The sequence below is a fragment of the Triticum aestivum genome, chromosome 1A (genome assembly GCF_018294505.1).
Source record: "Triticum aestivum cultivar Chinese Spring chromosome 1A, IWGSC CS RefSeq v2.1, whole genome shotgun sequence".
Classification (NCBI taxonomy): domain Eukaryota; kingdom Viridiplantae; phylum Streptophyta; class Magnoliopsida; order Poales; family Poaceae; genus Triticum; species Triticum aestivum.
In genome coordinates, this window is record NC_057794.1 from 79,439,056 (window position 1) to 79,464,135 (window position 25,080).

Below are 25,080 nucleotides of genomic sequence, written 5' to 3' on the forward strand. Positions count from 1 at the left end.
AGTCCTACTCCCATCGGGAGTAGGACTCCTAGTTGGACAAGGAGAGAGGGAAAAGAGGTGGAAGAGAGGAAGGAAAGAGGGGGCGCCGCCCCCCTTCCCTTGTCCTATTCAGACTAGGAAGGGGAGGGGCGCGCGGCCACCTCTTGCCTCCTTCTCTCTTCTCCCTCAAGGCCCATGTGGGCCCAATAAACCCCCCGGGGGGGGTTCCGGTAACCCCCCGGTACTCCGGAAAAATGCCGATTTCACCCGGAACGATTCCGATGTCCAAATATAGGCTTCCAATATATCAATCTTTACGTCTCGGCCATTTCGAGACTCCTCGTCATGTCCGTGATCACATCCGGGACTCCGAACAACCTTCGGTACATCAAAATGCATAAACTCATAATAAAACTGTCATCGTAACCTTAAGCGTGCGGACCCTACGGGTTCGAGAACAATGTAGACATGACCGAGACATGTCTCCAGTCAATAACCAATAGCGGGACCTGGATGCCCATATTGGCTCCTACATATTCTACGAAGATCTTTATCGGTCAGACCGCATAACAACATACGTCGTTCCCTTTGTCATCGGTATGTTACTTGCCCGAGATTCGATCATCGGTATTCCAATACCTAGTTCAATCTCGTTGCTGGCAAGTCTCTTTACTCGTTATGTAATACATCATTCCGCAACTAACTCATTTAGTTGCAAGGCTTAAGTGATGTGCATTACCGAGAGGGCCCAGAGATACCTCTCCGACAATCGGAGTGACAAAACCTAATCTCGAAATACGCCAACCCAACATGTACCTTTGGAGACACCTGTAGTACTCCTTTATAATCACCCAGTTACGTTGTGACGTTTGGTAGTACCCAAAGTGTTCCTCCGGTAAACGGGAGTTGCATAATCTCATAGTTATAGGAACATGTATAAGTCATGAAGAAAGCAATAGCAACATACTAAACGATCGGGTGCTAAGCTAATGGAATGGGTCATGTCAATCAGATCATTCTCTTAATGATGTGATCCCGTTAATCAAATAACAACTCATTGTTCATGGTTAGGAAACATAACCATCTTTGATTAACGAGCTAGTCAAGTAGAGGCATACTAGTGACACTTTGTTTGTCTATGTATTCACACATGTATTATGTTTCCGGTTAATACAATTCTAGCATGAATAATAAACATTTATCATGATTATAAGGAAATAAATAATAACTTTATTATTGCCTCTAGGGCATATTTCTTTCAGTCTCCCACTTGCACTAGAGTCAATAATCTAGATTACACAGTAATGATTCTAACACCCATGGAGCCTTGGTGCTGATCATGTTTTGCTCGTGGAAGAGGCTTAGTCAACGGGTCTGCAATATTCAGATCCGTATGTATCTTGCAAATCTCTATGTCTCCCACCTGGAGTAGATCCCAGATGGAATTGAAACGTCTCTTGATGTGCTTGGTTCTCTTGTGAAATCTGGATTCCTTTGCCAAGGCAATTGCACCAGTATTGTCACAGAAGATTTTCATTGGACCCGATGCACTAGGTACGACACCTAGATCGGATATGAACTCCTTCATCCAGACTCCTTCATTTGTTGCTTTCGAAGCAGCTATGTACTCCGCTTCACATGTAGATCCCGCTATAACGCTTTGTTTAAAACTGCACCAACTTACAGCCCCACCGTTTAATGTAAACACGTATCCGGTTTGCGATTTAGAATCGTCCGGATCAGTGTCAAAGCTTGCATCAATGTAACCTTTTACGATGAGCTCTTTGTCACCTCCATATACGAGAAGCATATCCTTAGTCCTTTTCAGGTATTTCAGGATGTTCTTGACCGCTGTCCAGTGATCCACTCCTGGATTACTTTGGTACCTCCCTGCTAGACTTATAGCAAGGCACACATCAGGTCTGGTACACAGCATTGCATACATGATAGATCCTATCGCTGATGCATAGGAAACATCTTTCATATTCTCTCTATCTTCTGCAGTGGTCGGGCATTGAGTCTTACTCAATTTCACACCTTGTAACACAGGCAAGAATCCTTTCTTTGCTTGATCCATTTTGAACTTCTTCAAAATTTTGTCAAGGTATGTTGTTTGTGAAAGTCCAATTAAGCGTTTTGATCTATCTCTATAGATCTTAATGCCTAATATGTAAGCAGCTTCACCGAGGTCTTTCATTGAAAAACTCTTATTCAAGTATCCCTTTATGCTATCCAAAAATTCTATATCATTTCCAATTAATAATATGTCATCTACATATAATATCAAAAATGCTACAGAGCTCCCACTCACTTTCTTGTAAATACAGACTTCTCCAAAAGTCTGTATAAAACCAAATGCTTTGATCACACTATCAAAGCGTTTATTCCAACTCCGAGAGGCTTGCACCAGTCCATAAATGGATCGCTGGAGCTTGCATACTTTGTTAGCTCCCTTTGGATCGACAAAACCTTCTGGTTGCATCATATACAACTCTTCTTCCAGAAATCCATTCAGGAATGCAGTTTTGACATCCATCTGCCAAATTTCATAATCATAAAATACGGCAATTGCTAACATGATTCGGATAGACTTAAGCATCGCTACGGGTGAGAATGTCTCGTCGTAGTCAATCCCTTGAACTTGCCGGAAACCTTTTGCGACAAGTCGAGCTTTGTAGATAGTAATATTACCGTCAGCGTCCGTCTTCTTCTTGAAGATCCATTTATTCTCAATTGCTTGCCGATCATCGGGCAAGTCAACCAAAGTCCATACTTTGTTCTCATACATGGATCCCATCTCAGATTTCATGGCTTCAAGCCACTTTGCGGAATCTGGGCTCACCATCGCTTCTTCATAGTTCGTAGGTTCATCATGATCTAGTAGCATGACTTCCAGAACGGGATTACCGTACCACTCTGGTGCGGATCTTACTCTAGTTGATCTACGAGGTTCAGTAGTATCTTTTTCTGAAGTTTCATGATCATCATCATTAGCTTCCTCACTAACTGGTGTAGGTGTCACAGAAACAGTTTTCTGTGATGCACTACTTTCCAATAAGGGAGCAGGTACAGTTACCTTGTCAAGTTCTACTTTCCTCCCACTCACTTCTTTCGAGAGAAACTCCTTCTCCAGAAAGTTTCCGAACTTAGCAACAAAATTCTTGCCTTCGGATCTGTGATAGAAGGTGTATCCAATAGTTTCCTTTGGATATCCTATGAAGACACATTTTTTCCGATTTGGGTTCGAGCTTATCAGGTTGAAGTTTTTTCACATAAGCATCACAGCCCCAAACTTTCAGAAACGACAACTTTGGTTTCTTGCCAAACCACAGTAGGCGTCGTCTCAATGGATTTTGATGGTGCCCTATTTAACGTGAATGCGGCTGTCTCTAGAGCGTACCCCCAAAACGATAGCGGTAAATCAGTAAGAGACATCATAGATCGCACCATATCTAGTAAAGTACGATTACAACGTTCGGACACACCATTACGCTGTGGTGTTCCGGGTGGCGTGAGTTGCGAAACTATTCCACAATTTTTCAAATGTATACCAAACTCGTAACTCAAATATTCTCCTCCACGATCAGATCGTAGAAACTTTATTTTCTTGTTACGATGATTTTCAACTTCACTCTGAAATTCTTTGAACTTTTCAAATGTTTCAGACTTATGTTTCATTAAGTAGATATACCCATATCTGCTCAAATCATCTGTGAAGGTGAGAAAATAACGATATCCGCCACGAGCCTCAATATTCATCGGACCACATACATCTGTATGTATGATTTCCAACAAATCTGTTGCTCTCTCCATAGTACCGGAGAACGGTGTTTTGGTCATCTTGCCCATGAGGCACGGTTCGCAAGTACCAAGTGATTCATAATCAAGTGGTTCCAAAAGTCCATCAGTATGGAGTTTCTTCATGCGCTTTACACCGATATGACCTAAACGGCAGTGCCACAAATAAGTTGCACTCTCATTATCAACTCTGCATCTTTTGGCTTCAACATTATGAATATGTGTGTTACTACTATCGAGATTCAACAAGAATAGACCACTCTTCAAGGGTGCATGACCATAAAATATATTACTCATATAAATAGAACAACCATTATTCTCTGATTTAAATGAATAATCGTCTCGCATCAAACAAGATCCAGATATAATGTTCATGCTTAACGCTGGCACCAAATAACAATTATTTAGGTCTAATACTAATCCCGAAGGTAGATGTAGAGGTAGCGTGCCGACTACGATCACATCGACTTTGGAACCATTTCTCACGCGCATCGTCACCTCGTCCTTAACCAATCTTCGCTTGATCCGTAGTCCCTGTTTCGAGTTGCAAATATTAGCAACAGAACCCGTATCAAATACCCAGGTGCTACTGCGAGCATTAGTAAGGTACACATCAATAACATGTATATCACATATACCTTTGTTCACCTTGCCATCCTTCTTATCCGCCAAATACTTGGGGCAGTTCCGCTTCCAGTGACCAGTCTGCTTGCAATAGAAGCACTCAGTTTCAGGTTTAGGTCCAGGTTTGGGTTTCTTCTCTTGAGCAGCAACTTGCTTGCCGTTCTTTTTGAAGTTCCCCTTCTTCTTCCCTTTGCCCTTTTTCTTGAAACTAGTGGTCTTGTTGACCATCAACACTTGATGCTCCTTCTTGATTTCTACCTCCGCAGCTTTCAGCATCGCGAAGAGCTCGAGAATAGTCCTATTCATCCGTTGCATATTATAGTTCATCACGAAGCTCTTGTAGCTTGGTGGCAGTGATTGGAGAATTCTGTCGATGACGCAATCATCTGGAAGATTAACTCCCAATTGAATCAAGTGATTATTATACCCAGACATTTTGAGTATATGCTCACTAACAGAACTGTTCTCTTCCATCTTGCAGCTATAGAACTTATTGAAGACTTCATATCTCTCAATCCGGGCATTTGCTTGAAATATTAATTTCAACTCCTGGAACATCTCATATGCTCCATGACGTTCAAAACGTCGTTGAAGTCCCGATTCTAAGCCGTAAAGCATGGCACACTGAACTATCGAGTAGTCATCAGCTTTGCTCTGCCAGACGTTCATAACATCCGGCGTTGCTCCTGCAGCAGGCCTGGCACCCAGCGGTGCTTCCAGGACGTAATTCTTCTGTGCAGCAATGAGGATAATCCTCAAGTTACGGACCCAGTCCGTGTAATTGCTATCATCATCTTTCAATTTTGCTTTCTCAAGGAACGCATTAAAATTCAATGGAACAACAGCACGAGCCATCTATCTACAATCAAACATAAACAAGCAAGATACTATCAGGTACTAAGTTCATGATAAATTTAAGTCCAATTAGTCAAATTAATTAAAGAACTCCCACTTAGATAGACATCCCTCTAATCCTCTAAGTGATCACGTGATCCAAATCAACTAAACCATAACCGATCATCACGTGAGATGGAGTAGTTTTCAATGGTGAACATCGTTATGTTGATCATATCTACTATATGATTCACGCTCGACCTTTCGGTCTCCGTGTTCCGAGGCCATATCTGTATATGCTTGGCTCGTCAAGTATAACCTGAGTATTCCGCGTGTACAACTGTTTTGCACCCGTTGTATTTGAACGTAGAACCTATCACACCCGATCATCACGTGGTGTCTCAGCACGAAGAACTTTCGCAACGGTGCATACTCAGGGAGAACACTTCTTGATAATTTAGTGAGAGATCATCTTATAATGCTACCGTCAATCAAAGCAAGATAAGATGCATAAAAGGATAAACATCACATGCAATCAATATAAGTGATATGATATGGCCATCATCATCTTGTGTTTGTGATCTCCATCTTCGAAGCACCGTCGTGATCACCATCGTCACTGGCGTGACACCTTGATCTCCATCGTAGCATCGTTGTCGTCTTGCCAAGCTTGTGCTTCTACGACTATCGCTACCGTTTAGTGATAAAGTAAAGCATTACATCGCGATTGCATTGCATATAATAAAACAACAACCATATGGCTCCTGCCGGTTGCCGATAACTCGGTTACAAAACATGATCATCTCATACAATAAAATTCAGCATCATGTCTTGACCATATCACATCACAACATGCCCTGCAAAAACAAGTTAGACGTCCTCTACTTTGTTGTTGCAAGTTTTACGTGGCTGCTACGGGTTTAAGTAAGAACCAATCTCACCCAGGCATCAAAACCACAACGATAGTTTGTCAATTTGACTCTGTTTTAACCTTCACAAGGACCGGGCGTAGCCACACTTGGTTCAACTAAAGTTGGAGAGACAGTCGCCCGCAAGCCACCTATGTGCAAAGCACGTCGGGAGAACCGGTCTCGCGTAAGCGTACGCGTAATGTTGGTCCGGGTCGTCTCGTCCAACAATACCGCCGAACCAAAGTATGACATGCTGGTAGGCAGTATGACTTGTATCGCCCACAACTCACTTGTGTTCTACTCGTGCATGTAACATCAACATATAAAACCTAGGCTCGGATGCCACTGTTGAGGAACGTAGTAATTTCAAAAAATATCCTACGCACACGCAAGATCATGGTGATGCATAGCAACGATGGGGGAGTATGATCTACATACCTAGTAGATCGACAACGGAAGCGTTTGGTTGATGTAGTCGTACGTCTTCACGATCCGACCGATCAAGCACCGAAACTACGACACCTCCGAGTTCTAGCACATGTTCAGCTCGATGACGATCCCCGGACTCCGATCCAGCAAAGTGTCGGGGAAGAGTTCCGTCAGCACGACGGCGTGGTGACGATCTTGATGCACTACTGCAGCAGGGCTTCGCCTAAACTCCGCTACAATATTATCGAGGACTATGGTGGAAGGGGGCACCGCACACGGCTAAGGAATAGATCACGTGGATCAACTTGTGTGTTTCTGGGGTGCCCCTTGCCTCAGTATATAAAGGAGCCAGGGAGAGGGGGCGGCCGGCCAAGGTGCGCGCGCCAAGGGGGAGTCCTACTCCCTCGGGAGTAGGACTCCTAGTTGGACAAGGAGAGAGGGAAAAGAGGTGGAAGAGAGGAAGGAAAGAGGGGGCGCCGCCCCCCTTCCCTTGTCCTATTCAGACTAGGAAGGGGAGGGGCGCGCGGCCACCTCTTGCCTCCTTCTCTCTTCTCCCTCAAGGCCCATGTGGGCCCAATAAACCCCCCCGGGGGGGTGGGGGTTCCGGTAACCCCCCGGTACTCCGGAAAAATGCCGATTTCACCCGGAACGATTCCGATGTCCAAATATAGGCTTCCAATATATCAATCTTTACGTCTTGACCATTTCGAGACTCCTCGTCATGTCCGTGATCACATCCGGGACTCCGAACAACCTTCGGTACATCAAAATGCATAAACTCATAATAAAACTGTCATCGTAACCTTAAGCGTGCGGACCCTACGGGTTTGAGAACAATGTAGACATGACCGAGACATGTCTCCAGTCAATAACCAATAGCGGGACCTGGATGCCCATATTGGCTCCTACATATTCTACGAAGATCTTTATCGGTCAGACCGCATAACAACATATGTCGTTCCCTTTGTCATCGGTATGTTACTTGCCCGAGATTCGATCATCGGTATTCCAATACCTAGTTCAATCTCGTTGCTGGCAAGTCTCTTTACTCGTTATGTAATACATCATTCCGCAACTAACTCATTTAGTTGCAATGCTTGCAATGCTTAAATGATGTGCATTACCGAGAGGGCCCAGAGATACCTCTCCGACAATCGGAGTGACAAAACCTAATCTCAAAATACGCCAACCCAACATGTACCTTTGGAGACACCTGTAGTACTCCTTTATAATCACCCAGTTACGTTGTGACGTTTGGTAGTACCCAAAGTGTTCCTCCGGTAAACGGGAGTTGCATAATCTCATAGTTATAGGAACATGTATAAGTCATGGAGAAAGCAATAGCAACATACTAAACGATCGGGTGCTAAGCTAATGGAATGGGTCATGTCAATCAGATCATTCTCTTAATGATGTGATCCCGTTAATCAAATAACAACTCATTGTCCATGGTTAGGAAACATAACCATCTTTGATTAACGAGCTAGTCAAGTAGAGGCATACTAGTGACACTTTGTTTGTCTATGTATTCACACATGTATTATGTTTCCGGTTAATACAATTCTAGCATGAATAATAAACATTTATCATGATTATAAGGAAATAAATAATAACTTTATTATTGCCTCTAGGGCATATTTCCTTCAGCCGCCACCTTGATTCGGCGCCGAACCCCACCTTCACACTGGATCCACACCTCCAGCGCCGTCTCCGGGGTCCCCAAGTCCACGTGTCGCCGGTGCTCCGGCGCTCCGGCCATGGATGCCCTGCCCGAGCTCGTGAACGACGCCGCCACCTTGATCCGGCGCCGAACCCCACCTCAACCGCTGTTGCGTGGCCGCGGGAGGACAACGCCCAATAATAAAGCATGGATTGAGTCTTCGGGCTTACCGTCGCGGCGTTTTTGCAAAATATTCCCTGTGTCTTTTGGTATTCGATCCGCAGTATTTTAAATAAGTCAGCCGAACCGGTATGGCCGAGATAAAAAAACACACCCTCACAACCCTGCCTCCCAATCCTATCTCCGACTCCAGCACACCGCCGCCTCCTGCCACGCCACGCCCCCGCGGCCGCGCGCCGCTGGCCCATCCCCCGCCACCCCCACCCCCTTGCATGGTTTCCATGGTTGGATCTGCCGGCCGCCCGGTCGATTTTGCCTTGAACGAGAATGTGAGCTCGCGGGCGCCGCTGCATCTGCTCCGACGGAAGGGGCGGGAGATGGCGCTGCTGGAGGCCGTGATTGGGGGAAGACGGCAGCAGGGGCGGATGTACAGGGTGGCCAGGGTGGGCCACGGCCCATCCTGGGATTTTGGATCACCTTTTATATATCTATGCATCTGTTCGGGCCGGAGAGAAAAAAACGCCCAATAACGCACACAACCACGGCCTGTCTGTCCAGATCGAGCAGAACGAGTTGTCCCCCTCGCGCACAGCCGCCTCGCCGTTCCCCTGCTCCACCCCGACACCCAGCCGCCGCGCCGTTCCTCTCGTCCTCGCCGGTCTTCGGTCGGCCGGAGCCCGGAGCCCAGCCGCCCAGGAGGCTCCTTGCTCCCGCCTCCCCTTCCCGGCTTCCCACCCGCCCAGTCCAGGGCTCCAGGCGTTTGGCTCAATTTTCTGTAATAACCTGCCTATGCTTGCTCCATCTTATGGCCTCACCTTTAGCAACTCTAGGCAGAATCTGACCATAGCTATGCATGGTTTGTTGCTGTGTGGATCTGGGATCTCAATGTGCAACGTAGTAAGTTGCTGTGTGATACTCCATGTACCTGTGATGGTCTGATGGATCATGGTTGTCTCATCACGTAGATGTAGATGCGCAGAGAGCAAATCCTTGTGCCTTTACTGTCTTCTGTATAGTTGTGTGGCTGAGTGGAAGCACTTCTTATAGGAAAGAAAAAATCTTGAGTTTTCTTTATCTGGTACCGGCATATTGCATTTCAATTTGTTTGATTTACTCTGTGAGGAAGATAGTTTATATAACATATAAACTGTAAAACATGGAATTCTGGCAGCTATGTTTGTCGGGTTACAGTTTCGGACCATGATGGAGTACCCATCTGTTCCAGGGACTGATCTGTTCCTTCCCTTTTGACTGCAAATTTTTTGTACATGAATGAACAGATACATAATTTTGTACATTATTTCTGCCTCAATTAGCTTTATTGATAGAAAGTAATTTTTGTTACAGAATTGTTGAGGAATGAAGAGGGCCAGACGAGACATTATTTCTCTTTTTCCAGAAGAAGAGAAACAATGTCTCGTCAAGGCCGGGAATATGTCGGATGTGGCCGAAGAGCAAACCGGAGAACTTGTGTGTATGCCAGAAACATAGTCTTTTTGAACTTCTCAAGGTATGTACTATGGTCTGTGTAATATGTACTATGTAGGCTTTTTTATGCAAGGCAGAGATTTAATTGAGAATTTTAGTGTTTTTGCAAGACCATATTGTGATATTGATCTATTTCTTTGTGATATTGGTATTAGTTAGAACTTTCACATGTCATATTGCTTATCAAAAAAAAAATGGGGCGGACCACCCTGGTGTCAAATACTAGCTCCGCCACTGGACGGCAGGGAGTATGACGAGCTCGGGGAGGAGAGGTTGGAGGGATGGACGCGGGAGTCAAGCTGCCACGAACGACGAGTCAACAACACGTGCCGCTCGGGCACGCGACCACCGTGTCTCCCGTCAATCCGGTCGCCCATGAGAGGGACGAATGCGATCACGAGTTCATGTCCACATACTGGCAGTGGAGGAGGCGGAGGAGGGCTCAACACAAGGTGGATCATCCTTGCGTTGGGGTCGTCAACGGGGAGGAATTGACCACTGGCATGCAGCGGCTCAGGTCCGGATTGCTGCGCGGCCATGGGGCCATGGCCAGGGTGATCCACAATGCCCGGGTCAACGAGTGCGTCGTTCTAGACCTCTACTCCTTCAGCACGCTGATCCGGGGCTGCGGCCAGGTGATCTGGAGCGTGCACGGAAGGTGTTCGATGGTATGTTCTTCGGGCAGTTATGAAGAAAAGTGTGGATTACACTATTCTTTGTTCCGATTCTTGCACCTGTTGGTTTTTTACTTTCAGAGCTCTGAAAAATATAAGATGGTCTGTGTTTTCTTTCCTGGTACAAGTACTTTAAACTGGCACCATATTATTGCTACAATGAACAAAGGTTGTATTTTTACATTGATTGGTACGCAAATAGTTGTCTTAGCTGATCACCTGCTGCGTATGTATGCTTTCACTTAACCTTGCTTGTGTCTGTGTTATTCTTTCCTAGCTGTATCTGCTTATGGTCTGATGCTTGCCCCTGTGTTGTGCTACAGAACTTACCTAACAGGCAGAAACCTGGATGAGGAAAGGGCTCTGCGGTAGATCGATCAAGGGAACATACTATTTGGTAAATTAATTTTCTGTCAATTTTTGTTTCCGGTCTCTTCTTGCATGCATGAATTAGTCCTTGTTCACTCTGCTTACTGTTCTCTCTCTACAGAGCAGTGAAAAAGAAAACGAAGGAACAGATGGATGATTTCAGGTATTGTTTTCAACTGGAAATGTTCAAATTGATATGTATGTGATGACTTTCCTCTTCTATCTATGAATAAATGTTCCCTCTAATCTTTTCTTTAGATACATGCACAAAAAGTTAAAACCAGTCCTTATTTCTGTTTACTACTAGGGCTATTTGATTTGATATGCCCTCATAGAGCAGCAGCAGGGAGAAACCACCCTACTTTGCCATGTCTATGAGCCATCCAGTCTAGAACCCATATGAATTCTGAACATCTAGCAGGGTGCAAGTTACTTCGCTGATGCTTATATGTTCTAGAAAGTAAAAGAAAGATACTACTCAACTACCCCCTCCGTCCCAAAATAAGTGTCTCAACTTTGTACTAACTTTAGAAAAAAGTTGTGCTAAGCTTGAGACACTTATTTTGGGACGGAGCGAGTATGTTTTTGCCAATTGTCCTCTGGACTTTGAGTAACTTTACACAAATGCTTCTTAACCATTATGGTAGATTATTGATAGAAGCTATCAGCCTGATATCTCTGAAGATAGAATAGTATAATGTGTGTGATTCGGTGTTGTTACCCTCGGATGCAGGTAATGAGAGAATCAATCGGGCAGGAATACCGGGAAGTCGTTGAAAGAAGGGTATTCACTGTAACTGGTAATCGCCTTGATGAAGAGGTATAGTGGCAACATTTTTTTCTATGGTTAAATTTGTGCTTTTTTCTTTCTATTGTTTATCTTTCTTACAGTGTGCCTCCTTTGTAACTTTGGAACCTGCGGACAATTGATGGTTTAATCGAGACAGGAAGAAGTGAGCAGATTTTCAAAGATGCAGTTCAGAAGCAGGGGAGAGCCCAGGTATATATGAGTTATAACTTGGTCATGATCTGGACACTTGTGGGAAAAACACATCGAAATCTCAGGATGATAATTTTTCATCCATGTTGCAGATATTGGATACTGTTGTTGAGATACAGGAGCGGCATGATGCTGTAAGAGATCTAGAGAGGAAGCTTCTGGAGTTGCAGAAGGTTATACTGTTTTAATGCACAAGCTCTTTTGCAATTTATTTTATAGTTGACACTTGACACCTACCATGCATGCATATGTGAATCGAAGGGATTTCCTTTCCTGGGTTTTGGCTTGTAGATATTCCTGGATATGGCAGTGTTGGTTGAGGCTCAAGGAGACATGATCAGCCACATAGAGACACATGTAAGACGATGAATGTTTAGGGTAGTATTTTTTTTTCAAAAATATGTTCAGGGTAGTGTTAGTACTCAACAAGTAAAAACACAATTTGTGATGCCGCCTCCACCGGTAGTGACAACACGATCGCTGCATTTGGTCTATCCCGAGCCTCTGATTGTGGTTGCTGTTCTTTCGATATCCGCTTGCCATGATATTGTGGCTGGACTTCTGGTATGTGTAATGTGTTACCTCTAAATTTTTTTATCTGGACTAATTAGGGCCTGCTTCTGTTTGCTCTAATTGATATAATGGTTGTGGCATGCAGCAGCCATGCCAACAACAGAGCCAGGCTTAGGCCTGATAATGACTTGACAAATATGGTCAAAATGCTGGAGATGAGGAATCTAACGAAACTGAAGAAATACGCGCGCGCCGGGGGGAGGGGGGGGGGGGTACTCTTAACTTTAGTTCCTTATTATTTTTGTATGTTCATTGCTATGTATCTGTATAAACATGCTTCGACCATTGTTGTCAATTGGCCGGCAAACGGACTGCATATTTCTAGCCATGCAGAATAAGCGGATGAGATGATGTCCATTCATTGGTGGCACAAAATCAATTTCCCTTTCCAACTAATAGTACATACATTAAGAAAATTACTGCAGTTGGCAGCTCTTCACTGCATGTTTTCAAATGTTTTGTGCGCTTGTCTCATTGAGTCACTTCCGAGGTTGCTACAGCATGCTAAGTAAGCATCCAAATATTTATTTTTTGTTTCATCATCTCATGCAAAATGAATCTCCTTCACACATGACATGTTTTTAATAGCAATACGCAAATATTACTTTATAGATGTTCTTCTGAGTTCTGTTATGTGCAGGCTTATGCCAGAGTCTAGCTCTTACAGCCCCAAAGATAAATAAACTCACCAGAGTCTAGCTCTTACATAGAAATCGACACATATTTTTAGGTGACCATGTATTTATTTAGTTAATCGAAGCAAATCTAGCGCTCCTTGGTCAATTACAATTTAGCTGGGAATTTCGCTCTACAATGTTTTTATATAGGTTGTCAATTAGACTCAATCTTGGATGAATTATACTATGACAAAGGCATTTAAAACTTGTTTCGCATTGGATTGCTGGAGACGTGCAAGGGCAGCGCTAGGGAAATATTAAAATGATTGCACAACATGTGATTGTTTGAAGCAACAAATTGCTAAATGGGTTTGTCCTCATAATGACATATATTCTCATGCAGGATGGTGGGAACTAAGAAAACAATTATTAGTACACATGCTTAAGTACAACCAGAGTGAAGCTAGAGTTTACATTTTTCTGAATTTGTACAACTTAGAAATGGTTAGGTGTATTAGGAAGTAGATTTCCTAAATTATAACTTCATCTTAAGTAGAAATCCATTGAGTACTAATGTCAAACTATCTTCTCTATATAAGTGAAGTTTCACAGCCGCTATTTTTTGGTTATTTTTTCCTTTGTTGATGAAGGCACCCAGATGTTCGTACATTATTTTATGAACCAGCTTTATATTGTCTTGTTTTTATTATCGGTATTTGGTTATTGTCGATATTCACCCATTTTGATCATTGCAATAATATGTATTCCGTTGCAACGCACGGGCAATTTTACTAGTTGTACTTTAAAAAATATTGTTCTCTCAGTCTAAAATTAGATAACGCTCAAACGGATATATCTAGTCGAGGGAGGAAGTAGTAGCTTAATACTATAAACTAATATAAAACCGTTTAAACCACTACTGAGTGCGATATAAAATTTATGCACCATTGCATCATGGCGTGCTAGTGTACTACACAACCATGTAACTTTTTTTTAGGGTAACCACCACGTAAACTGGAATTTCGCTGAGCTAAAATACAATATATTGATCCATGATAGTATTAGTTGTCTTGCTTTGTTTGCTCGCTTTTGGATAAGAATCGATCAAATCAGTATATACAGGAAAGGCTGTAACAGTTGACTTAGCCGCGGTGCAACCAACCATGTGCATCGGAAGCCATGCTCCGCTTTAATTTTGTATTTTTCTTTATTTTCCACAGACATTTCCTTGTCAACTCATTTTGTGTGTAACATCAGCTAACAATAAACGTGTACATGCGTGCGTGCGCTCCTTGTTTCTTGCACCTTGGCGTAGTTCACAAGGAAATTGACTCTTGAACATTACTCTTCCTGGTCTTTTTAATCTGTATATAAGTTTTGTCCGAAGTCAAAGTATCTCTATCTTGATCAAACTTATAAAAAATTTATCAACATTCACAATGCCAAATTAATATTGTTAGATTCATTGTGAAATGTGGTTTCATAGTATATATATTTTCTATTGTAGATGTTGATATTTGATATTTTTTAATATAAATTTGGTCAGGTTTTCTAAAATCTGATTTGACAAAAATCTAATACACAGAGTAAAACGGACCGAAGGAGTGCTGGAATATATATAATCATGACTTTTGGCCAAGCTAGGATCTAGAATTTTTTCGTGCATTGATAAAGTGGTCGACACGGCTGGTACACAGACTAAGGGCTGCTCGATCAGTGTGTGCGTGCGCGTTTTTCATAAGCCCGAGTGGTGGCTCAATATCATGTTGTGGGGTGTCTGACTCTGCTGGCTTGGATGACTGAGTTGTTTTGACTCATTTAGTGCACAGCCTCAGGGCTGATCTGATTAACTCGGTTATGTTGGTTTTTGTTTAGTTTTCTTTACAAACTAGGACAATGCCCGTGCGTTACAATGAGATATAAATATTCTACTCCCTTTGTTCCTTTATTAAGATGTATTTTTTCGAGCGCGGTGACCAAGGCACAAAAATTAAGAGAATTTTGGACGAAAACACCATTAACTAATTAGGTAGGTAGCAGATTAACGCAGCAACTAAATAAGGTTCCATGTTTTACATGTAGTAGAGAAGATACTAGTCAATCCCTTTTTTTGTATGAAAAGACGGAGCTTCTTTCAGTTGCTTGAAAGAAAGAACTTGATCGATCATAGCACCTATTCTCGAAGTGCGCGGGGATCAAGGAGTCGCCGTTAGTACCGCGGGAATGAGGAGCACGCCACATTATTGATGGGACGTGGCCTAAGTGGGATTCCAACGCACACTCACAAGTCATGTTGAGCAGCGGTCCGTTCTTACACGTGGTCTGATTCAATCAGTTGGGGAGCCTGATCCGGTCTGACTAAGACAAGACTGGGCTCGTAATTTTCAAAGGTGCTTCCCGAGAGTTCAACTTGCGGGGGCCGGCTGCGCAGGAAGCTCTCTTGCGTAGGTCGGCTATCTTCATCAACAAATCAAGACTGGGGTGGTTCCTTTGGCTTTGCGAGCAAGCCGACCATAGGTGGTGGGCGATAATCATTCACTTTCAAGGGAGCTACAAAGAACCAGTTTAAACCTCGGCAAGTGATAAGATAACGTTGAAGATTGGTGCCGATTAGGATGCAACCAAGCTTAAAGACCGGTTCGGGAGCTACTGGTGGTGTAACGGCTCAGGGCTGCCTCACCTCTTTGGTTGTCGCCCCAAGTAGGCCGACCCAAGGTCCCTTAGGTCCGTTTCTGCCCCCACGCCATCATGCTAGCCCATGGGCTCTAGAGAAGGAAGACTGGAGGCTTTGTTGTTCCAGACGAGGAAGCCGAGACGGTAAAGGACTCACCTCCATCAACGTAGCTCACTAGGTTCATGTAACCCTAGAGGGCGGTATCTTATATAAGACAGGGTCAAACTAGTCGATAGGGAGAACATTATAAGTTAGAATATCTCCGTACTTTGTACACCCCCACTGCAATGTACAACACGAGCGGGAATAGTGTTTTACCTCATAAGGAGGGCATAAACATGGATAAGTGGTTGTTGGCTGCTCCTCTCAACCAGTTTGGTGGCTCCTCCATGATCCTTCGGAGTGACGAATTCTTACCTTACTAGACGGTGATGGGCGTGAAGGAGTCTCGACCTGCAAAGGGCTGAACACCTTGTGGGCAACGATGGAGACGGGTGTGCACGAGTCGTGGCGAAGGGCACCATCCTTGGCCCGTTCATGCAGGAGGTCTGTCAAAGCCCGCATCCTCCGGCGGTGACTATGAGGTAGAGGTGGTATGCTGAAGGCTGCCGGCGACCCTGGGTAAGTAGGCTTTGTAGTACTCAGACGACACCGAAAAACGGTCACAATGCCGGTAAGAGTGGGCGTTGGTGGATGCGACGGCGGTGGTCCGGTCGATGGAAGCGGCGATGGTGGAGAGGCCGAAATTGGATGAGGGTGACGAGGACAACAAGGTCAGGTGTGGAAGGGGGTAATGACCGTTGTGTCACAGATAAGCCAGGGGAGGACAAAGAAAGGAAGTCGTGGGCTTTCGCTCGATGTCGATGAGTTCCTTTATATCGGCGCGTTAGACAGTATTTTTTGGCTACGCAAATTTAAATGGACACAATAAAATGGGTCGATAAGTTGGAGTCGGCGGACCCCTGCTTGCATCGTCAAAATATCTCGATCGGAATACTAACGCCGTGACCGCTTTACTCTGCCCCGCCATCTCCCCGTTATTCTCCACCCCCAAACCCGCCGAAACCCCAAATCGCGCGACCTCTTCAAGAAATCCATGGGTGGCGGCAGCGGCGACCTCAGCCCCACCGGCATCCCCGCCTCCCCTTCTTCGTCCTCATCGGAGTCCCTTCCTCGAGGTGATTCGCTCTGCCAGTAACCGATTGATCCCAATTTCTATCTGGTAGTACGATCGGTTCTGTTTCTTGACCTTTTTGGGCATGGACCGCTTAATTATGTGGTGACAGAGTTTGCCGATTATGTGCCGGTCTCTGACGGCGACTCCGAAGGGGGCTGCATCTGCGACGACCCCGAGGTGGAAGCCCTTCTCTACGGCAGCCAATTTCAGCACCGGTCGCTGCGGGAGGCGAAAGACCTCATCAGGAGGTAGCGTAGCCCTTTTAATTTGTTTGTTTATCCCTTGTGCTCTGCTCCTGTGATATTTACATCTACGCTGAAGGGTTAGTGGTTGTTGAAAATAGGCCCCGGTCTCTGTGTTAAGAACTTATAAGATGCTACTATTGTTTGAAAATGCCGAGTGCTACTGCTAGAACATGTAGTTTGACGCGCCACATGCATGATTCTCTAAAAGGGATGCTGGAAAGTGGTGTCATGTCTCTGGTTTTGGAATGAACGTATGTTGATGTGTATTCGCTTTACACATGGTCATCACTGAAGTCTGCGTTATGGGACAGCAATGTTTCAGTCCCACCTTGGGGTTGATTTAGACTAATTTGTCCTCTTAAATTGGGTTACCATTTTGAACCTCAGGTTACAAAACTTACGTTTCATAAACCCGTAAGTTGAAATGGTCAGTATCTATCTTAAAAAAACTAGTGTGGTGTTATTTATGGTGTATTTCCTAATACAGCATTGCTATGTATTATGTATCTACTCCAATGAGTTCTTTGGTCTGAGTGAGTTCATAGGCGGTTATGTAAACAAACATGGAGAGAGAAAAATTCTACTGTATAAATATTTTTCATGACATGACACTGAAGTAGCAAAGCTAGTTAAAAAATCTTGTAGATAAAGATCATAGAGAGGTCAGCATGTTCGTTCAGTAATTTCAATCTATGAGCAGGTATAAGCCTGGGTATTGGATTGAAGGAGTTGGCGACACAAAAGCTGGGGATTGTTTGTTGCCTGATACCACCACATTGTTATTGGTGGGTCCCAGAGGTGCTGGGAAAAGTACACTTGTGAACCGAATTACACGGGTCTTTGACAAAGATGACGATCCATTTGCACCAGAGCGGGCACAGGTTTCCTGTAAGTCTTATCAATTTTGGGTGCAGTATTTCGATATGTGCGAGTGCAGCTGATTTTCCTACTGCTGTTTACATTGCTAGATAATTCCAAATCAAATGGTACAAGCTTCATCCGGGAGTATAAAATCCCAAGAAATTCAAACGGTATATGTATTTGTGATACAAGGAGCTTGTCCAGAAACCCAGAAAAGGATTTCAAAATGCTGCAACGTTGGATGATGAAGGGAATTAGCCATGGGGAAATGGTGACATGGTAAGACGTGATCCTTAATTCAATTATATATTGTCTTGTAGGTGTTCTGTGCATTAGGCTTTTCATTTCGGAGAAATTTGTTGTCATCCAACACTTGTGATTTTCTCGCAAAAATAATCTTACACTTGTAATTATGGGTATGAGTATTCCAGGTCTTTTAATTCTTCACACCAAAAGATACATTATCAAGTGGATCTTTGTGTCAGTCAAAATATCTGTGATTGTCAACATTTCGCCGTTCAAGATCTGTACAGAATTTGATGTCACAATATGTTTTAGTATCTTAAAGGGAACACATGGAGAATTATTTGAAATGTTTCCTGCAAATTATTTCTTGTGCTTCCTGCAAGTACTATCCTTCAGAACATGCATAGAGAGGTGTCCAGTTTATTCTTATGTTTCAACATTGTTTTGTCATTTCCTTTTTCGTTTTTCATAAATCTTATTTAGTCTTAAACGAAGCAATATACAACATATGAAAACTAACTACTCGACATTGCACTAGCTAACTTTTTTCATAACACTTTTTTTTTTGACAGGGATACTGATGATGACGCTAAGATTAAGAACCTCAAATCAATGGGGAGGCAATACAGTTTTTTGCCTTGCAAAACCAGGAAGGTCAACTTTGTGATATTTGTGGTTGATGGTGTTTCTATATTAAGATCAATTGGAAGTGATAAGAATGGATATATGGATATGCTCCGCGGGACATTTATGAATCCATTCTTGTCTTTTGGAGGTATGGGCAGCTATGATGCTTATAGTTTTATGTAGTTCCTTAATGTGCTAAATGTGTAATAAATATATGCATGTACAAATGAACACATATGTATTTTTTACTAATATTCCTTTGAATAGTTTGAAACATATTTTCTTTCAGGAGGTTTGTATACAGATTTGTGATTTATGTAATGTATATTTGTTGTATAGAATTATTGCCTTTTTATTCTCAGCGTTCTCATTGAACAATGTGTTTCATTAATTAACCAGTATGATAAATTTATATTTGGTACTGTCAGCATCAGAGTGATTTTAACAAATGTGATTGCAGATGACAAGCCTGCTGTTGTGGTTACTCACGGGGATAGACTATCGTTTCAACAGCGTTCCCAAGTTCAGAATGAGTTAGCAGAGACACTTGCCATTCCACCCCAACAAATTTTTGATATACCAGGTATTGCACAGTTGCTTTTGCCACGTTCTCAATATGATGCATAACTAAGAAATACACCTTATATCTTCTACACAGGTTCTGATGACTATGAAACTGATATAGCTGTGTTGGATATGTTGCGTTACTGTATCCAACATGCTGAGCAGAACTTCTCTATGAAACTGAAGAATCTTGTAGAGGTTTGATTTCTTCCCCCTGATATATCATTCATCTATTGTTCATACTGTATATGAAGTTCATATGTACATTGCAAACTAAATTGATTTTTCGTACAAGTCATACTCATGCAAGTGAAGACCCATTTGACTTAATTTTTACTGGGTTACGGGGTAGAAGTGCAGGTAAACAGTAAGAGTAACAGTTGTAACCTTCATAGGTAGGCCCCAATTTTCTGCCAATCAAGGAAAATTGCTGGACCTGCTCTCGTTCAATCTTTACCTTTTTCCTGGTTGGCTATTAAGATTTATATGGATGTTACAAAGTACAAACTGCCTTAATTTATGGTGAAAAAGCACTCCCGTCCAGCTTTTACGTAGTACTAGTAGAGGTTTTATGTGATCTCTCTTATTTATGAACCCACACATATTTATGGGGCAATAAAAAATGGCGCTCAGAAAAATACAAATTGGAATCTTTTGGCAGAAGAAGTTTCAGGTCTCTAGTTAAGCTCTAGGGGTCAAGCGAAAACTTGGTTGGGCAAGCACTCATCAGAACTGCCACACTGAAGGTTTGACCTAAGCTCCAGAAGTTGGCTGGCTCCGCCTCTGGGTTGTCATTAACAACAAATGAACACAGAAATGACATTAGATATACACTCCTGAATACCCCCTCTATTAAAATATAAGACGATTTTTTGACACTATCATAGTGTCAAGACTGAATGTGAAAGAAAGGAAAAAATGGCAGTTGCTTATCTTCGTTTGAACATTTCTTTAGTGGGTACTTACTTGAAACCTCATGTTTGGCAGATGCATGGGCGCGAAACCCTCGCAGAGATGATGGCGCGGTTGATGGGACTAGATGCAGTCATGGATGCCACCATTGTTTTCCTATGCGCCGTAGCCCTTCTACTTCGTGTATCAGAAAACTTACTGTAGTGGTAGTTGGTGTTTTGCTATTGTGGATTGTAAATAAAGCTGTGTGATCAAAAGGAGTGCTCCAGAGTAGCATATATCACTCATGATATGTGACACACTTTCTTGCCACTATCGAAGAAGACGGTGTCACTTCACCGTATACGATATGTACTGTCTGAACACATATATATGCAAGAAGCTTTGCACTGCAGTGCATAGTACTATAGTTTCTGAAATCTGCCCACGGAGGGTACTTGGGCAAAGGCATCAATGGCATGGTTGAAGAACATAGATGATGTGCTAATCGAAGATTTTGAAGTGGCAGTGCAAACCTTTCATTTAATTGTTTGTTGCTTCCATTCTTCTCCTTTATTTTTGTTGCACTTGTTGCAATAGAAACTTGCACATCATTCTTGTTTTGACTGCTTCCCTTGGTTATTCATGCCATGTTTCTCTTTTTCAGCCCTTGTGCACGTTACAACGTGTTTGGTTGGGGATAATTAGAGCCAGGGAATGGGAATGAGAGAAGTGTATATTACACCTCTCAACTCTAGCCATAGTCTAATATACAACCTTCAACTTCAAAACCGTCTAATCTGCAATCTTCAACTCTTAAAACCAGCCAAAATTCAACCCTCCTCTCCCCTTGACCGTTTTTGACCGGGTCTGACCCGTTGACTGATGAACAGTAAATTTGAAAAAATGGAAAATTCAGAAAAATAAAAATATTTGTAAATTCAAAAAATAGTTGGGAACAAAATTTTAAAAATAATTTCAACTTTTCCACAGTAATTAAAAAAAGTTCGACCTTTTGGAACGAAAATTTTCCCTCGGTTACTGTTCACGCAGTGAAAAAATGATTTTCCTGATTTTTTTTACTTTTTTTAATACTGTTCACACTGTTTACAGTAATTCAAAAAACAAATCCCGGTGAATTTTGTTTCCAATTTATTACCTCCGGGTACATGTAAAAAAAACTGAATTTTTAATACTGTTCACTGGTGAAAAGTCGAATTTATTTTTTAAAAATTATGTTCCCAATTTTTTTTTTTGAAATACTGTTCATCCGGAGGCAAAAAATGCTTTCTAAAATTTTATTTTTCTGAGTTTTCATTTTTTTCCGAACTTACTGTTCATCAGTCAATGGGTCAAACCCGGTCAAGGGGAGGGGAGGGTTGAATTTTGGCCGGTTTTAAGAGTTGGAGGTTGCTGAGTAGACGGTTTTGGAGTTGGGGGGTGTACATTAGACTAGGGCTAGAGTTGAGGGGTGTAATATGCACTTCTCTCAATGGGAATTGAAAGGGTATGAGACTTAAAAGCTATTATTTGGTTGGAGGGATTGGGAATTCATAAGGGAAGAGGCATGGAAGACTCCAACTCCCACCGTTTTATTAACAGGGAGGGGGTGGGAATTGAAAAGGAATTGTTTAAGTGAGTCAATCTTAACCGTTCATCCTACCTTTCCTTGTCCAGTCCTATGTCAATTTCAACGAACCAAACAAAGGAGTATAATTTCTCCTCAAATTCTCATACATAACTTCTATCATGCATCAAACAGAGGATTGGGAATAAAACGACTTATCCCATGTCTAATCTTGACCCAACTCCCTACTCTAAACTCCAAGCGAGTGGCACCTCAGCTATGATTCCATTTTAGACAATGACAACTCTTTCTTGAACTTGCGCACTCTCAATTTCTTTTGTTTAGACTTGGCACCTTGATTTTCAACAATCGATTGCTTCACCTCAATGCCTTTTTAGCAAATTACAACATCTCGATTGGCCTTTCATCATTTGAAATAAAAATCTGAAGTTGCACACTTACAACATCTTTCTTAACACGATAAACTTGCTTGATGTCATACCCATACGTAGAGGTAATTTGGGCTGAGCGGACATGGGTTGTGGGCTCGCTACAATGGACTTCTTAGTTCAGTGGCTACAAGAGGAGAGCAGCCGCAAGCGAAAGGGGATCATGCTAATGCCTTCTTCCTCCTCCAACTTACTGCCTCCTCTAGTATCCAGCAGTGCATCATCTCCTGCTCCTCTATCTTTGATCTGTGATCTTCTCATCCTTGATTCTCTTATCCAGATTGTAGCCCCTTCGTGATCCTTGGTTTGGTGAATTAATTCATATGCCAGGAGCACTTGTATTCATTGATTTCTGTTTGTTCGATATCAAATTGCTGCCTTCGATTCACAGGATACACCACTTGACCACATCTTTTTTTCATTCTTGAGCTCCAGGCCGATTCTTTTTTTATTTAAACAGTCTTTAACATATGATTGTTCATTGAATGTTGGTTTACTTGGAGCTGCATAATCTTGGCGAGATGGTTTGAAATAAGATGGAGAATATGCCCTTGAATCATACATGTCCCATGATGAATATGAATAAAAATTAGCATAAGGAGGTATCCATGGCATTGGCATTGGCGACCCAAAAGTAGGATATGAATATGCAACATTAAAATTCTCCCTTTTCTAGTACTACTCAAACTTACACCTAAGGGGTGATCTTGACTTCTTTGGATTATCTGGTCGATAAGTACGTTTCTCTTCACTCTTATTTTGATATATTTATCTAATAACTTTGCGAAAGTGACTTTTGATTTCTTACTCTTGTGCTTATTGCGGCCTTTGTCTCCTTTGGTTTGCTTGCATCAATCTTTGGATTTTTCCTGTTGTCCCCAGTGTTTAGCGTCTTCATTGTAACTTTGATTGAATTCCCACCTTCAAGAATATCTTCATTGTGCACTCGAACAATCTCTTTACTTGAAAGCTTGATTCCATCATATGCAACTTTTACCTTCTCGTCTTTAGATGAATCGGCTTGAGTTAGTCGATGCAATAGCTTTTGTCCATCATGACCAATAGGTGTAGATTGGTGATTCATTTGTGTTTCAACAAGTTTCAAACGTCCTTTATCAATGGTTGATTGTACTATTGATGAAACATGTTGCAACCTTCAAAATTATGTTCAAACGAACCATGCAACTTGCAATACGTCCATCCTTGCATTGATGGCTCTACATGGTTATAAATAATTCTAATATAATCATTTTCAGTAGTAAATCAGAGATATGATTACACATGCTCGAATTGAAGGTATACTTATCAATCTTTAGCCGATCTTGTTGTGAGACCGCCTTTGGAACTAAGCAATCAAATGGTTCAGATTTTACATCAGCCATTCGGCTATGTATTGTGTTTTGCATTCTCTCTCATATGTCTTTGAATAAGAAGTTATACTATCATCGATTTTCTCAAAATATTTAAACTTTGGCTTTATGTTTTTGAGAAAAAATAGTTAGAACACACGTCTTATTTGAGACCAAATATAAACCAAGTATGGAACAAGCAAAACTACCCATGTTGATATAAACTCTAAATGAACCAATGGGGAAAGCTTTGGCTGTAATAAATTGTCACTATCGGCCTCACTAAAGAGTACATTATGTTGACTGATATGCTTTGTAACAATCTTATTGCTAACAAATAAATCATCCTTCCTAATTGGCCTCTCAAGATTTCTTATGAAGATTTTTCTAATATATGCATCAACAACAAAATTATGACAAAATCAGAAAATAGGTAAATTACTTGCTAGATACACCTCTTCAAATATGTTGAGAGAGCATGATGGTTTCATGACCGGACAATATCTTGCTTCTCTTTTGGATGGCTCCCTAACACCTTGTCATGTTCTTTTTCTATATTACATGCCTCATCACCTTGAAGGTCCTTGTCAATCAAACTTTGTTTGGCCACATATTGCGCTCTTGATGCTCATCAAGTTCTTTAGTTCGGAACTCATAGGGTAAGAAATATGTTCCCTTAACTTCAAAAAAACCAAGCACAACTGTTTTGTTATATATGCTTGACATGCCCTTTCTCAATGATAATTGCCTCTTTGGATTTCATGGATTAGTAGACCGACTCCTGCCTGCATCTACTACTATTACTCCACACATCGACCGCTATCCAGCATGCATCTAGTGTATTAAGTTCATGGAAAACGGAGTAATGCAATAAGAACGATGACATGATGTAGACAAGATCCGTTTATCTATATGGCGGTAGATATATATCTCGTCTTTTTATCCTTAGTAGCAACGATACGTACGTGTTGTTTCCCTTTCTGTCACTGGGATCGAGCACCGTAAGATCAAACCCACTACCGGGCACCTCTTCCCATTGCAAGATAAATAGATCAAGTTCGCCAAAAAAAACCCAAATATCAAAGAAGAAATACGAGGCTATAAGAGATCATGCATATAAGAGATCAAAGAAACTCAAATAACTTTCATGGATATAAAAAGATATGACTGAAACTCGAAGTTCATCAGGTCCCAACAAACACACGCAAAAGAGTTACATCATATGGATCTCCAAGAGACCATTGTATTGATAATTCAGCAAGAGAGAGAGAGAGAGAGAGAGCCATCTGGATAC

General features: G+C 42.2%; 1 protein-coding gene and 1 long non-coding RNA gene across 7 annotated transcripts; both read left to right on the forward strand.

Moving 5' to 3' along the window:
- The first annotated feature begins 8,946 nt into the window (after nucleotides 1-8,946).
- Nucleotides 8,947-12,880, forward strand: LOC123191089 (uncharacterized). 6 transcript variants are annotated; one of them, XR_006496715.1, is made up of 8 exons: nucleotides 8,947-9,190; nucleotides 9,763-10,571; nucleotides 10,901-10,974; nucleotides 11,068-11,109; nucleotides 11,680-11,766; nucleotides 11,894-11,946; nucleotides 12,039-12,510; nucleotides 12,605-12,880. It is a non-coding gene; the product is annotated as an uncharacterized lncRNA (long non-coding RNA). The 6 variants fall into 6 exon arrangements; XR_006496711.1 differs by having other exon boundaries at nucleotides 12,039-12,119; nucleotides 12,238-12,880; XR_006496712.1 differs by having other exon boundaries at nucleotides 9,763-9,925; nucleotides 10,059-10,571; nucleotides 12,039-12,880.
- A 3,884-nt stretch (nucleotides 12,881-16,764) lies between these two features.
- LOC123191104 (uncharacterized) lies at nucleotides 16,765-20,861 on the forward strand. The gene is made up of 8 exons (XM_044603886.1): nucleotides 16,765-16,988; nucleotides 17,097-17,235; nucleotides 17,933-18,120; nucleotides 18,201-18,372; nucleotides 18,912-19,114; nucleotides 19,427-19,549; nucleotides 19,625-19,728; nucleotides 20,518-20,861. Exons 1-8 carry the CDS (start codon nucleotides 16,907-16,909, stop codon nucleotides 20,644-20,646), a joined length of 1,140 nt encoding a protein of 379 aa, XP_044459821.1. The 5' UTR covers nucleotides 16,765-16,906; the 3' UTR covers nucleotides 20,647-20,861.
- Nucleotides 20,862-25,080: the final 4,219 nt, after the last annotated feature.